The 13,970-nt window shown below is 43.4% G+C and overlaps 1 protein-coding gene across 1 annotated transcript; it reads left to right on the forward strand.

Annotated features, from left to right (window-relative positions):
• The first annotated feature begins 210 nt into the window (after nucleotides 1-210).
• On the forward strand, nucleotides 211-13,678 carry LOC121854737 (cation channel sperm-associated protein 2-like). The gene is made up of 2 exons (XM_042349475.1): nucleotides 211-269; nucleotides 13,324-13,678. Exons 1-2 carry the CDS (start codon nucleotides 211-213, stop codon nucleotides 13,676-13,678), a joined length of 414 nt encoding a protein of 137 aa, XP_042205409.1.
• Nucleotides 13,679-13,970: the final 292 nt, after the last annotated feature.

Consider the following 13,970-nt stretch of genomic DNA (forward strand, 5'->3'; position numbering starts at 1 on the left):
TAGAAAATATTTGAGGGTAAACTTTAATACAAGACTCGGCCACACCAAGACTCGGCCTCACCAAGACTCGGCCACACCAAGACTCGGCCACACCAAGACTCGGCCACACATACATAATATCAAGGTAAAGAACCAATCAAGACTCAATGAATTAACTTTTAGCGACGTCTGACCCTATGGTACCCAGCTACAGGAAATTAAAAAGTAAAAATGCCATGTACCATTGACAAGGAAGTGAGGGAGCCTGATGTTAATGAGTCTTCCAGAAGGTGAATGAAGTCAACCTGTATATTGTATTATAAGTATAGTGTGAATGTGAGTGTGCATTATATGTTGTTTGTAAGTGAGTGAGAGTAAGTTATGAATCTTAATGATTGTGTGTATGTGTGTGTGTGTGTGTGTGTGTGTGTGTGTGTGTGTGTGTGTGTGTGTGTGTGTGTGTGTGTGCGTGTGTGTGTCTGTTAAATTTCAGATACAGTCACACATTCGTACACAAGGCCACTTTTCCAACTCGTGGGCTGTAGGTATATCCAGTGCAAGAGCAGGCAGGCAGAGACATTAAGATCCTACCTAAATTACAGTGAACACAAAATAAATATGAAATTCCTCTAACTAACTTCACCTAAACTAAACCTAAGCCAAATTAACATAACTAAACTAACCTAACTTAACATAGAGTTGTTAAGTGTCACTTGTTTGGTTCGTGTCTTCTAATGTTAGAAGGTTTGGAGTCGTTGTCTCTTAGTCACAAGGAAAGCAGGATCTCATATGCGAGTCCCATGCGTTCAAATTCACCAGGGAGTCAGGAAGTGTTGAAGGCGACTTTTGGTTTCACCTTCCCGGAGACTCTTTCACGGCACGTCAGCCTCAGCCTACAGCGCCGCCTTCACAGCCTTCCTCCTCATCCCAGCCCCTCCCTCACCCCCGCTGCGCCTGGGACAAAGAAGACGGGTATTTTAGGCTCTTCTTTAGTATCGTCTCAGCCTTTGTTGCTTTATGTAGAGAGAAAATGTTTACATAATGGAAGGAGCCAAGGTGATACTTTGGATTACACACACACACACACACACACACACACACACACACACACACACACACACATACACACACATACACACACAGGCTGAGAATAACGTAATGGTAGGATGTAGATGAAGACCAAGGATATGGAAGAATCGGATGAAGGAAAGATGGGCGAGAGGGGGAGATGATGATGGTGATGATGGTGGTGATGATGATGATGGTGGTGATGATGATGATGGTGGTGATGATGATGGTGATGATGATGATGGTGGTGAGTATGATAGTGGTGGTGATGGAAATGATAGTGATGATGGTGAGTGTGTTGGGCAGCTGTAATATATCAGTTTCGGGGTCCTGTGGTGTTAAGGGAGCATCATAACAGAACACATCTATTACATCTGTTATGAATATATGAATAGCAATGAATCAAGAGAGAATTTACCTGTGTGTATTTGCTCTTGATATCGGTCACTTCACTACAACAAGATGAGTGAGTGAGCTGTAGAATACCGGATAACCATAAACGGACGTCGGGAACTCAAAATTATATAAACAGGTGAATAATTAATCACCTAGGGTAACCGAATCACGCACTCAATTCTTAAAGAGTGCGTGAAAGTATGAGTTATTCGTCTATACTTATATCTCGGCTATGAAATGTAAGTATGTTGGATCCACTTAAAATAATTGAGGATTTGTTCCGAGGAGTTGGCTTCACCGTCTGTATGTGTAGACGAGGCTCCTAAATTTCACCTGTATGTGTGTAAAAATATATTCAGGTGGGTTGAGGTTGTAAGTATTGTTTTACGAGTCACTTTAAAGGATCAAAGAGATATGATAACTCTTCTTAGGCCTATAGACGCATTATAGCCACTCTCCTTACACAGACACAGACATACAGACAGAAAAATGGAGACACACACACACACACACACACGCACACACACACACACACACACACACACACACACACACACACACACACACACACACACACGCACACACACACACACACTTTCATTTCACCATAATATAAAGGATCTCTGTTATGTCAGGAGATAAAGGGGACTAGTTCCGGCTGCCATATGTACCGTTTAATAAATTACAATTAAACATTTTTCATTTGGCGCTGAATATCTATTATATATAAAAAACAAAATCTATATATGATATTTAGTTGTATAATTTAGTTTTTTTGTTATTGTTTGTATAATATTCCTCGATAATTGCCTTTTGATAATTCTGGATAATTTTATTTGTGCAATTTTTTCTGCACATGTGACATTTGTACGTATAATTATATATATATATTTTTGCTTTATAATAACTCCCATGTACTAGTGTGTTTAAGATGAAAAGTTTGTATATTAACCAAACTAAGTCATCATTATTCATTCCAGATTAGTCATTCTTTTACACAGCCAAAAACTATTCATTAATTTACATACATATATATCGGAGAAGTTTGTGTACATGTAAATTACTGATGAATAAGACAGCCATAATTTGTACTATGGTCTCTCTCTCTCTCTCTCTCTCTCTCTCTCTCTCTCTCTCTCTCCTAATTAATTACTCACAAGCGACTCAAAAATTATGGCGAACTAATTGAAAATATTAATTGACATACCAAAGTCAAGAAAATTGCCCCTATATGAGGACTTACCTATTCACTCCCTCACTCACAGCGGCACACGACAGCTGGTATAGAGGACAGTGTCTGTGTCTGTCTGTCGGTGTTTATTTGTTTGTTTGATTGTTTAGTTTGTTTCATGTTTGCTGTCTACGGCTACAGTCCTAGAGCGATGATAACTGAAATTTGTGGGGGAGATGAACGTGTACCCTAGAAGTACCCTGAAGGTGGAATTTTAGAGATGATAGTATAGTTATATTATAGTAGATGTTGTATAGGTGATAGTGTAGTGGATGTTGTATAGGTGATAGTGTAGTGGATGTTGTATAGATGATAGTGTAGTGGATGTTGTATAGATGATAGTGTAGTGGATGTTGTATAGGTGATAGTGTTAACCCGCGTACCTGTTAGTGTCGCGTTCTCTCTCTCTCTCTCTTCATTCTACCTTCCCTTCACCTCTCGTTCCTCTTCTCTTTTTCATGTGTGTGTCTCTTTCCCCCTCTTCCATTTTCTCTCTCTTCTCTCACCTCCCTCCATCTCTTTATCTCTGTCTCTCTCTTTCTCTCTCTACCCTCTTTCTCTTTCAATCTCACACACACTCTTTTCACCCTATCTCTTTCTTTCTCTCTCTCTCTCTCTCTCCCTCTTTCTTCCCCTAATCCTCCTCCTATTCCTCCCTTTCCTTCCCCCCTTCATCCTACTTCTCGCTCAAATCCACAATTCTTTGACTATTATTTCCCTACCGCTTGGAGGGAGTGAATTATTTCCCATCAAAAAGTACAGGAAATCCCTAGTTTTCCCCTATCACATGTATGACCCCGAACCCCTGAATGCTAAACCCCGAACCTCTGAATGCTGAATCCTGAACCCCTGAATACTGAAACCGAACCCCTGAATGCTGAGCCCCGAACCCCCGAATAGTGTACCCCGAACCCCCGAATGCTGAACCTCGAACCCCTGTCTTTAGAATCATTGGCTCGCGGCCAGGGCACACCCAGTTCACCCACTTGTGAATGGGTACAGTCAAAAGCACTAACTGCTACCTCCCCTCCCCTCCCCCTAGTAGCGGGAGCCATAACCAGTGGAGGCCGACACTCACACAATACAACATCACCAGCCATGATAGTTCCCAAATTACCCAACAACGGGGAGGGAGAAGAGGGGGGGAGAGAGAGAGGGAGGAGAAGAGGGTTTGTCCGATCGCCAGGCCTTCACTTGACTATACCTGGCTTTTTTGTGCACCGAAAAAAACCCCCTAATCTACAGTGTGCTGTATCCAAACTACCCCTCACGAACCATCATATATCTACGAGATCCACTTTTACTTTCTTATAATAAACTAACGAGGACATTTATAGACGGTTAACGATCTTATTGAAATTCGAGTGATCGTGACCGTAGACTTGTAAACCATACCTTAAGTCACTCACCTTGGGTCATCGTGAGAGGAGGTCTCATATCCTTCAAGACCATTTTGGGACAGTAAGCCTTCGGTACACACGGAGGCATCAAGACCGACACTGCACTCGACCGCCTCCACTTTCCTAATCTGTAAAGTTAGTTAATCGTTTACACCTGGATGAAGTAAAAGTACGAGGATGAACTCAGGTCGAGACAGGGTTTATGTGAGAGAGAGAGAGAGAGAGAGAGAGAGAGAGAGATTGTACAAAATTAAGTGGGTGAATTAAACAATTTTAAACCTTAACTCTTAACTTTTCTTAAATCAACGTTAGCTTCGTGGTAGATGTTAATGCGTCACTCACTCACTCACTGTTCTCTCGTCGCGTCAAGTACAATGAAAGGAGAATATAAGCTGGTAAGTATAAGGCAGGTGGTGTCTGTACCTCTGACGGAAATGTTATGATGCACACACACACACACACACACACACCCACACACACACACACACACACACACGAGAGATGATGGTCGAGTGTTTGTTTGTCTTCACGAGTCCACGGCCTCCACTACACACACACCCTTAGAGTGAGTGTTGTTGACGACTAGGAAAGCCTTGACTCTTCCCGACTCTACCTGTCAACATTTCATTAATTAGCCAGGGTTGAAGAGGATGTCCGTGGTGGTCCGTGATTAGAGAAGGTCCGTCATACACATCTTCTTTGACTTACATGTTGTAGTAACGTTAGGTTTTGGTTAGGTTAAATTAGATTAGATTTGTTTAAGGTCGTTTATATTTGGTTAGATTAGGTTAAGTTGGTTAGGTTTGTATTGGTAAGGTTAGATTTCCTTAGGTTTCGTTTGGTTAAGTTAAGTTTGGTTTGGTTTGTTGAACTAGCTTAAATATACATCGCTACGAGACGAAAATAGAGACATCTACTTAGTATTATTCACGATTCATTATTATACTGACACATCCGTAAATAGATACGTTCACTTAATTACACTGAGCTTATACCCTTAATTAGATCTGAGACGAGGTGTTGATGGTGGCCAGGTGTTGATGGTAGCCAGGTGTTGATGGTAGCCAGGTGTTGATGGTGGCCAGGTGTTGATGGTAGCCAGGTGTTGATGGTAGCCAGGTGTTGATGGTGGCCAGGTGTTGATGGTAGCCAGGTGTTGATGGTGGCCAGTGTGTGAAGCACATAGGTAAGCAGGATAGGGATTAGGGGGGGCGGGACGTGGGTGTGGAGAGGGTGGACCATAGATGGACTTGTATATTTCAGAAGGTAGAATGAATGACAGCGAATGATGGAAGTTTGTTTGTGTGTGTGTGTGTGTGTGTGTGTGTGTGTGTGTGTGTGTTCAAAGCCCTTTTCGACAAGCGTAATGAGATCCGAAATTATTTTAAGGTAGAGAACTGGACAATTTGAGAGAGAGAGAGATAATGTCTTTTTAGCTATGCATTAGGTTCATTCCTCGATCGAGACGGAGAAAATTAAGTGAGGCAGGGTATTCATTTGGCCAGATGTTAAGCTGAGCCACGACACACGGCCCCACAAGGACCATTAAACCTTAGACAATTAAAGTTAAGAAGACGGGAGCATAAATATAGAAGTATTCAATATGATGAGATAAATGATGGCCTCCCAGTGGTCGTGTGGCGGTGATGTTGCCGTCGTCAGCCAGCCAGCAGCCAGCCAGTCAGCGCCCAGCCTTCGCGGGAACACCATCTGGATGAGACTATCGCCTCCCGGGGCGTTACCTTCTAACATGCGTTCGTGATTAAACCGTAGTGCAGGTTCCTGGTGGTGGTGGTGAGGGTTCCTGGTGGTGTGGAGCACAAGAGGGGGAGTGAGTGTTGGTGTGGGGGATCATTTAGATGCCCGCAGTGGCCACATTTAACCTGGATAACAAGGAGTAACAGGTGGCCCTGCGAGGTGCGCTAAGGGACATCCCCGTTACTTTTCGCTCCCGCAGTTAAGCGAGATATTCATATTTTTTCTCGACAAAGGATAACCTTTATGTTTTAGTTTGGATACTTGTGTAAAGGAGAACACAGAAATGGTTATATAAACACTGGATATGTGTTGTGGAGAGAGCTGCAGCCGTGTTGTAAGGAATCACGCTGAATATTAAGGTGAGTCACTAGCGGTATCCCTTCAACCCGTCATAATTAATTTCAGAATTTAATCTGCACAGCATTACTTACCGTGGTCAGGTTCGTGTGCAGGACCTCACGCAAGTTCGTCACGGGAAAGAACATTCTCCTGTGATCACTACACTGAGTCGAGGACAAGTGAAGGTCTGTCAAATTTGAACAAAGAACATATTGATCTATACCGTGTACACCTTTCTGGGTGTTGTACCGTGTGTGGTGATGGTGTATGGTGGTGTGTGGTGGTGATGGTGGTGTGTGGTGGTGGTGTGTGGTAGTGGTGTGTGGTGGTGGTGTGTGTGGTGGTGTGTGGTGGTGGTGTGTGGTAGTGGTGTGTGGTGGTGGTGTGTGGTGGGATGGTGGTGTGTGGTGGTGGTGTGTGGTAGTGGTGTGTGGTGGTGGTGTGTGGTGGTGGTGTGTGGTGGTGGTGTGTGGTGGTGATGGTGGTGTGTGGTAGTGGTGTGGTGGTGGTGTGTGGTGGTGGTGTGTGGTAGTGGTGTGTGGTAGTGGTGTGTGGTGATGGTGGTTGTGGTGGTGGTGTGTGTGGTGGTGTGTGGTGGTGGTGTGTGTGGTGGTGGTGTGGTGGTGGTGTGTGGTGGTGGTGTGTGGTGGTGGTGGTGGTGTGTGGTGGTGGTGTGTGGTGGTGGTGTGTGTGGTGGTGTGGTGGTGGTGGTGTGTGGTGATGGTGTGTGGTGGTGTGTGGTGGTGTGGTGGTGGTGTGTGGTGGTGGTGTGTGGTGGTGTGGTGTGTGGTGGTGGTGTGTGGTGGTGGTGTGTGGTGGTGGTGTGTGGTGGTGGTGTGTGGTGGTGGTGTGTGGTGGTGGTGTGTGTGGTGGTGGTGGTGATGGTGTGTGGTGGTGGTGTGGTGATGGTGTATGGTGGTGTGTGGTGGTGATGGTGGTGTGTGGTGGTGGTGTGTGGTGGTGGTGTGTGGTGGTGGTGTGTGGTACTGGTGTGTGGTGGTGGTGGTGGTGTGATGGTGGTGTGGTGGTGGTGTGTGGTGGTGGTGTGTGGTGGTGGTGTGTGATGGTGGTGATGGTGGTGTGGTTGTGGTGTGTGGTGTGGTGTGTGGTGGTGGTGTGGTGGGTGGTGGTGGTGGTGGTGTGTGTGGTGGTGGGTGGTGTGTGGTGATGGTGGTGTGGTGGTGTGGTGGTGGTGGTGGTGGTGTGTGATGGTGGTGTGTGGTGGTGGTGTGTGGTGGTGGTGTGTGGTGGTAATGGTGGTGTGTGGTAGTGGTGATGGTGGTGTGTGGTAGTGGTGGTGGTGTGTGGTGGTGGTGTGGTGGTGGTGTTGGTGGTGTGTGGTGTTGGTGTGTGATGGTGATGGTGTGGTGGTGGTGTGTGACCATGGTGGTGTGTGGTGGTGGTGTGTGACCATGGTGGTGTGTGGTGGTGATGGTGTGGTGGTAGTGCGTGGTGGTGATTGATGTGTGGTGGTGATTGTGTGTGGTGGTGGTGTGTGGTGGTGGTGTGGTGGTGTGTGGTGGTGGTGTGTGATGGTGGTGTGTGGTGGTGTGTGTGACCATGGTGGTGTGTGGTGGTGGTGTGTGGTGGTGTGTGGTGGTGGTGATTGGTGGTGGTGTGTGGTGTGGTGTGTGGTGGTGGTGTGTGGTGGTGGTGTGTGTGGTGGTGGTGTGGTGGTGTGTGGTGGTGGTGTGTGTGGTGGTGATGTGGTGATAGTGTGTAGTGATATGGTGTGGTGTGTGCGGTGGTGGTGTGTGGTGATAGCGTGTAGTGATCGTGGTGTGGTGGTGATGATGTGGTATGTGGTGGTAGTGGTGTGGGGTGGTAGTGGTGTGGGGTGGTGTGTGGTGGTGGTGGTGTTGATGGTGATGATCGTGGTGTGGTGGTAGTGGTGGTGTGTGGTGGTGATGTTGTGGTGTTGGTGGTGGTAGGGGTGGTGATGGTGAGTGGTGGGGGTAAGGGTGGTATATGGTGGTGGTGGTAGTGATAACAGTGCTGGTGGTGGTAATAATGATGGCGGTGTTTATGGTGAAACTGTTGGTGGTTGTAGTGAAAATTATGAAAATTAAGGATGATGGTGATAATAATGACAGTGGTGGTTTAAACAGGTTGTGGTGATGGTAGTAATCATTGTGGTTAGTTGGTAGTAGTATAGTGATAGTGGTGGCGTCTTTAAACACAAGTTAAAGTTAGTAAACAAATTATCTCCGCGGTACACCACACACACACACACACACACACACACACACTAACACACACACACTACTACTACTACTACTACTTTGCTGTCACTCGGAATCTAGTATGACAATCATCCAGCTATGCTACAATAATATGAGTTATTAAGGATGTTACCGATACAGGGCCGGCAGAGTTGATCACAGATGTTGCACACGTGGAGGGCTACACTGAGTGCGGGAGGGGCGGTGGCAGCGTCTTTCCGGCGTTTGCGCTTGTCTGCCTCGGTTTGCAGTCGGGCTAATCCGAAATGATTGACATCTTGTCGTGTGCTGCTCCACCAAGCGTTACGATGTGGAGTAATCGTCTCCCAGGTGAGGGGGTCGATTTGTCATTTTTCAGGTTTGTCGTAAGACTATCCTTATACCTTTTCAGTTTCCCTTCAGCGTTAAGTTTACTATTCGTTAGGTGACTATAAAGTAACTGCTTTGGTAGTCTATTGTCGTCCATGTGTGTATAACATGGCCATTACAATGTAGTTGTTCATGGATAATGGTAGCCTCGATGCTCCTACAGTTGGTGTCAGCAAGAATACTGGCATTTGTTCTCTTGTCTTCCAGCGAACTCGGAGGATGAAAAGTAGACTACGTTGATGAAAATCTTCAAGTGCCTTGAGGTGCCTCCTGTATGTGACCCATGTCTCACTGCCATATAGCAGGGTGGGGAGGACCACTGCTCGATAAACGTGTAACTTTTTAGATAATTTCAGTTCCCTACAGCTGAAGACACGGTTTCGGAGTCTGCCAAAGGCTTGAGATGCACATCTGATCCGATGCTGAATCTCTTTATCGATGTCTTCGGTGGTGGACAGGTGGGAGCCGATATACCGAAAGTGGGTAACATTAGAGAGGGTAGTACCGTTAAGCTGGATGGATGGTGGAGGTGTTTCTGAACCAGAGGCAGGCTGGAAGAGAATCTGAGTCTTACGTACATTCACCTCAAGGCCGAAGTGCGCATACGCATCTGCGTAGGTGTTCAGGATCTTCAGGTCGCGTTCAGCGTGAGCAACAATAGTGAGGTCGTCTGCATACTGAAGTTCAGTAATGTTAACTGCCGACACCTTTGTGCCTGCCTGGAGTTGTCTTATGTTGAAAAGACCCTTGATCCGGTACTCGATGTCCACCCCTCCGACTAAATTAGTACTGGCACGAATAAAGAAGGCCGCCAAGAAAATGGAAAAGAGAGACGGTGCCAGTACACACCCTTGTTTAACCCCCGTCTGGATGGGGTAGAACTCAGACTGGGTGCCAATGTGCAGGACAATGCGTTCATGACATCGTGGAGTTGCCTCAAAATGGCGATGAATTTTGGAGGGCAGCCAAAACGGCTGAAGGTCCTCCAGAGGGCTTCCCTGTTGACAGAGTCGAAGGCCTTGGTTAAGTCGATGAAAGCCATGTACAGGTCACTTTTTCTGTATCTAGCGGGCAGCAAAGATCATGTCAGTGGTGCCACGTGATGGTCTAAAACCACATTGAGATTTTGGGAGGAAGTTTTTCGCCTCAGGAAGGAGTCTGTTTAGGAGGACTCGGGCAATAATCTTGCCAGTTACGGACAGCAGCGAGATCCCACGGTAGTTGCCACAGTTTGACCGGTCTCCTTTGTTCTTATAAATATTGACGATGGAGGCGTTACACACACACTGTTACGTGTCACTGGACGATATAATAATAGGATAATTATTGTCTTGAACTTCTGGGTGTAGCTCTCTCTCTCTCTCTTTCTGTCTCTGCAGTCTCTCACAGTCTATCTGTCTCTCTCTATCTGCGGTCCTCACTCTGTCTGTCTGTCTGTCTGTTTCTCTCTCTTTGTAATATCAGCCGTCTGTCTGTGTGTATGTCTTTCATTAAAATACCACTTCATCTTTCTCTCTCTCTCCCTTCACAGTATTTCTTTAATAATTCACTGATAAACTTTTACACCTGATGAAACGATTTTTGAACTTTTCGTCATAAGTTGTCCAGTGAGGAAACGTTTTAAAGCACTTCAAACATACTGGGGTAATCTTTTTCAGCTTCTCAAACGTTTTAAAGCACTTCAAACATACTGGGGTAATCTTTTTCAGCTTCTCAAACGTTTTAAAGCACTTCAAACATACTGGGGTAATCTTTTTCAGCTTCTCAAACGTTTTAAAGCACTTCAAACATACTGGGGTAATCTGTTTCAGCTACCACAACGTACGGTAAGCTCATTTAATGTTGTAACTACAAATTCTGTGTGTATCTGTACCTGTGTGTGTATCTGTACCTGTGTGTGTCTACCTGCAACTGTGTTCACCTGTAACCTGTGTGTCTACAACTGTGCGTGTGTGTACCTGTAACTGTGTGTGTACATGTACCTGTGTGTGTATCTTACCTGTGTGTGTACCTGTACCTGTATGTGTACCTGTGTGTGTACCTGTACCTGTATGTGTACCTGTGTGTGTACCTGTACCTGTGTGTGTACTTGTACCTGTATGTGTACCTGTGTGTGTGCCTGTACCTGTATGTGTACCTGTGTGTGTACCGTACCTGTATGTACCTGTGTGTGTACCTGTACGTGTACCTGTGTGTGTACCTGTACCTGTATGTGTACCTGTGTGTGTACCTGTACCTGTATGTGTACCTGTGTGTGTACCTGTACCTGTATGTGTACCTGTGTGTGTACCTGTACCTGTGCATATACCTGTAACAGTCGCTTCACAAATTACTTCTCTAATATCAAATTGGATTCAAACTCACGTTGGTACCAAGATCACCTCAACAACATCACAACATCACAACATCACAGCATCACAACATTACAACATTGCAACATCACAACATCACAACATTACAACATCACAACATCACAACATTACAACATCACAACATCACAACATCACAACATTACAACATTACAACATCACAACATCACAACATTACAACATTACAACATCACAACATCACAACATCACAACATCACAGCATCACAACATTACAACATTGCAACATCACAACATCGCGAAAATAGCACTGGTTTACCATACTAAAAACAAAACAAATTTATACGACAAAAATATAACAATTATGAAAGTGTATCACCAAAAGCAGACGATAATAATGTAATTGGAAAATAATTATAAAATTATACTAGATTTAATTACGGTATTTTTTTCATTACATAACAGCATAACATATAGAGTGGAAGCTAATTACAAATGACCTAAAACGTGACCTTTGACCTCCGAGCGTAAAAATAGCACAAATTATACATGTTTCATTGTATCAAAGTATATTGATTTTTATTGACACTTAGTATGACGAGGAAGATTTATTAATTAATATTGTACAGTTATATTTGGTTAGGTTAGGTATAGAATGAAAGAACTAATAAAGAACAAGAATAACCTAATTAATTATTTACATAGAAGCATTACTAAACCAACACTTAATCAGAACACTATAAGAATGATCTAAAAATACTTGCTAGAAGTGATAAGAAAAAAAATACATCAAAATTATTCACAACAAAGCAATTCATTATACAGTCAGTGTATAATGAAAGATAAGACGGGGACTTAGTTAGGAAAATACAATTAATAATATATCTGGCATAAAATGTGAAATATTATATGTAAGTCTTAAGGAATAAATATAATTAAAACCGAAAGTTACTGAAGATTACAGGATAAACTGGTTCGTACGTCAACAACAACAACAATACCCTGATACGGACACAACACCTCAGTGAGTCAGTCAATCAGTCAGTGTGTTAGTGAGTCAGTCAGTGAGTCAGTCAGTAAACCAGTCAGTCAGTAAGCCAACCAGTCAGCGTGTCAGTCAATCAATCAGTGTGATAGTGAGTCAGTCAGTGAGTCAGTCAGTAAACCAGTCAGTCAGTAAGTCAACCAGTCAGCGTGTCAGTCAATCAGTCAGTGTGTTAGTGAGTCAGTCAGTGAGTCAGTCAGTAAACCAGTCAGTCAGTAAGTCAACCAGTCAGCGTGTCAGTCAATCAATCAGTTAATCAGTAAAATCAATCAATCAGTGAGTGAGTCAGTTAATCGAGTCAGGTCGATAGATGGTAACTATAGGGCCAATGTAATCAATAAGACACAGGTAAAATTAAACTGTCTTTGTCATTTATGTTAAGTGAGCTGCGTCTATCAGTGGCCCAGGCAGGCGAGAAAGCGACACCTTAATTACTATATTAAGTAGAGATTGAAAGTTCGAGCGAGAGAAAATTCTTTATCGATACAAAGTTGTCAAAAGACCTTATGGCTTCATCGTCCTGAACTAAACAGCTAACTGAGAGACGTTCATTTGTTTTTACTCAAATGAAAGATTATAGTAAATTCAGTAAATACAAAACAAATAAATACACGAAAAAAAGTAAACATAGAAAACAAAAACAATAAATACAAATAAATTTTCAAACACACTACAGAAAAATATAAATAAATATTACAAACAAATAAACGGAAACAAGGATTTAGTTTCTGCTCCTTGCCACCAGATACCTCCCTCAACTCCACCTAAATCACATAAAAGGTTTGAATCCCCTTTAACCTTTAATACTTGGAGTCTAGTGTACAAGCTAAGCGGGAATAAGTGTTTTAAAAAAAATAGTATATAGAATTCAGTAGTACATTATAAGGTTTAATTTCGACTCGTAAATGCATGTCAAGTTATGATACACAGGTCTTTAGGTGATGGTGGTGGTAGTTGTGTTGTGGTGATGGTGGTGGTAATGATGATGATGATGATGGTGGTGATGATGATGATGGTGAAGACATGTATAGATCGGGTTCATTAATGCCAATCTCTTATTCATCTGATCAATATAACAATGTGCCTTCATTATGAGCATTTGTGAGTCACCTGGCGTCATTATGGGCACCTGTGAGACACCTGGAGTCATCATGAGTCACTTGGAGTCATTATGAGGTGTTTACAATAGAGAAGATTTAAGAGAGATATTCCCAGAAGAGATATTCCCAGAAGAGATATTCCCAGAAGAGATATTCCCAGAAGAGATATTCCCAGAAGAGATATTCCCAGAAAAGATATTCCCAGAAGAGATATTCCCAGAAGAGATATTCCCAGACGAGATATTCCCAGAAGAGATATTCCCAGAAGACATATTCCCAGAAGAGATATTCCAAGAAAAGATATTCCAGAAGAGATATTCCCAGAAGAGATATTTCCAGAAAAGATATTCCCAGAAAAGATATTCCCAGAAGAGATATTCCCAGAAGAGATATTCCCAGAAGAGATATTCCCAGAAGAGATATTCCCACGAGAAGATTATATAAGAGACAGAGAGATATTTATCATCAGGTCACTCAGTCTCTTTAAACATTACTCTCCAGAAATAATATTGATTCAGGCACAAAATTCCTTGGAACATTATAATGATGTGGGTGACTTTAATCAAACTTGAGTATCATAGAGACTTATCGAGCTTACAGGGGGTCGTGAGTCTGTACGGTATGACCCTCTCCATCTGCTGATTACACTCCGATAGCTTGTTAAAAATTATGGAAGTTTTGAGGCAAATTTTGAGAATTTTTTTATATATGTAATTTTTTTTAAAAGATAATATTA

The sequence above is a fragment of the Homarus americanus genome, unplaced genomic scaffold (genome assembly GCF_018991925.1).
Source record: "Homarus americanus isolate GMGI-L3 unplaced genomic scaffold, GMGI_Hamer_2.0 scaffold53233, whole genome shotgun sequence".
Lineage (NCBI taxonomy): Eukaryota > Metazoa > Arthropoda > Malacostraca > Decapoda > Nephropidae > Homarus > Homarus americanus.

What these genes read in the sequence shown, in the direction of transcription:
- LOC121854737 (XM_042349475.1), top strand. Translation starts at nt 211, where the DNA reads ATGCCATGTACCATTGACAAGGAAGTGAGGGAGCCTGATGTTAATGAG. An exon ending in GTTAATGAGTCTTCCAGAAG is followed by an intron (nt 270 to 13,323) that starts GTGAATGAAGTC and finishes TGTTTACAATAG; the next exon opens with AGAAGATTTAAGAGAGATAT.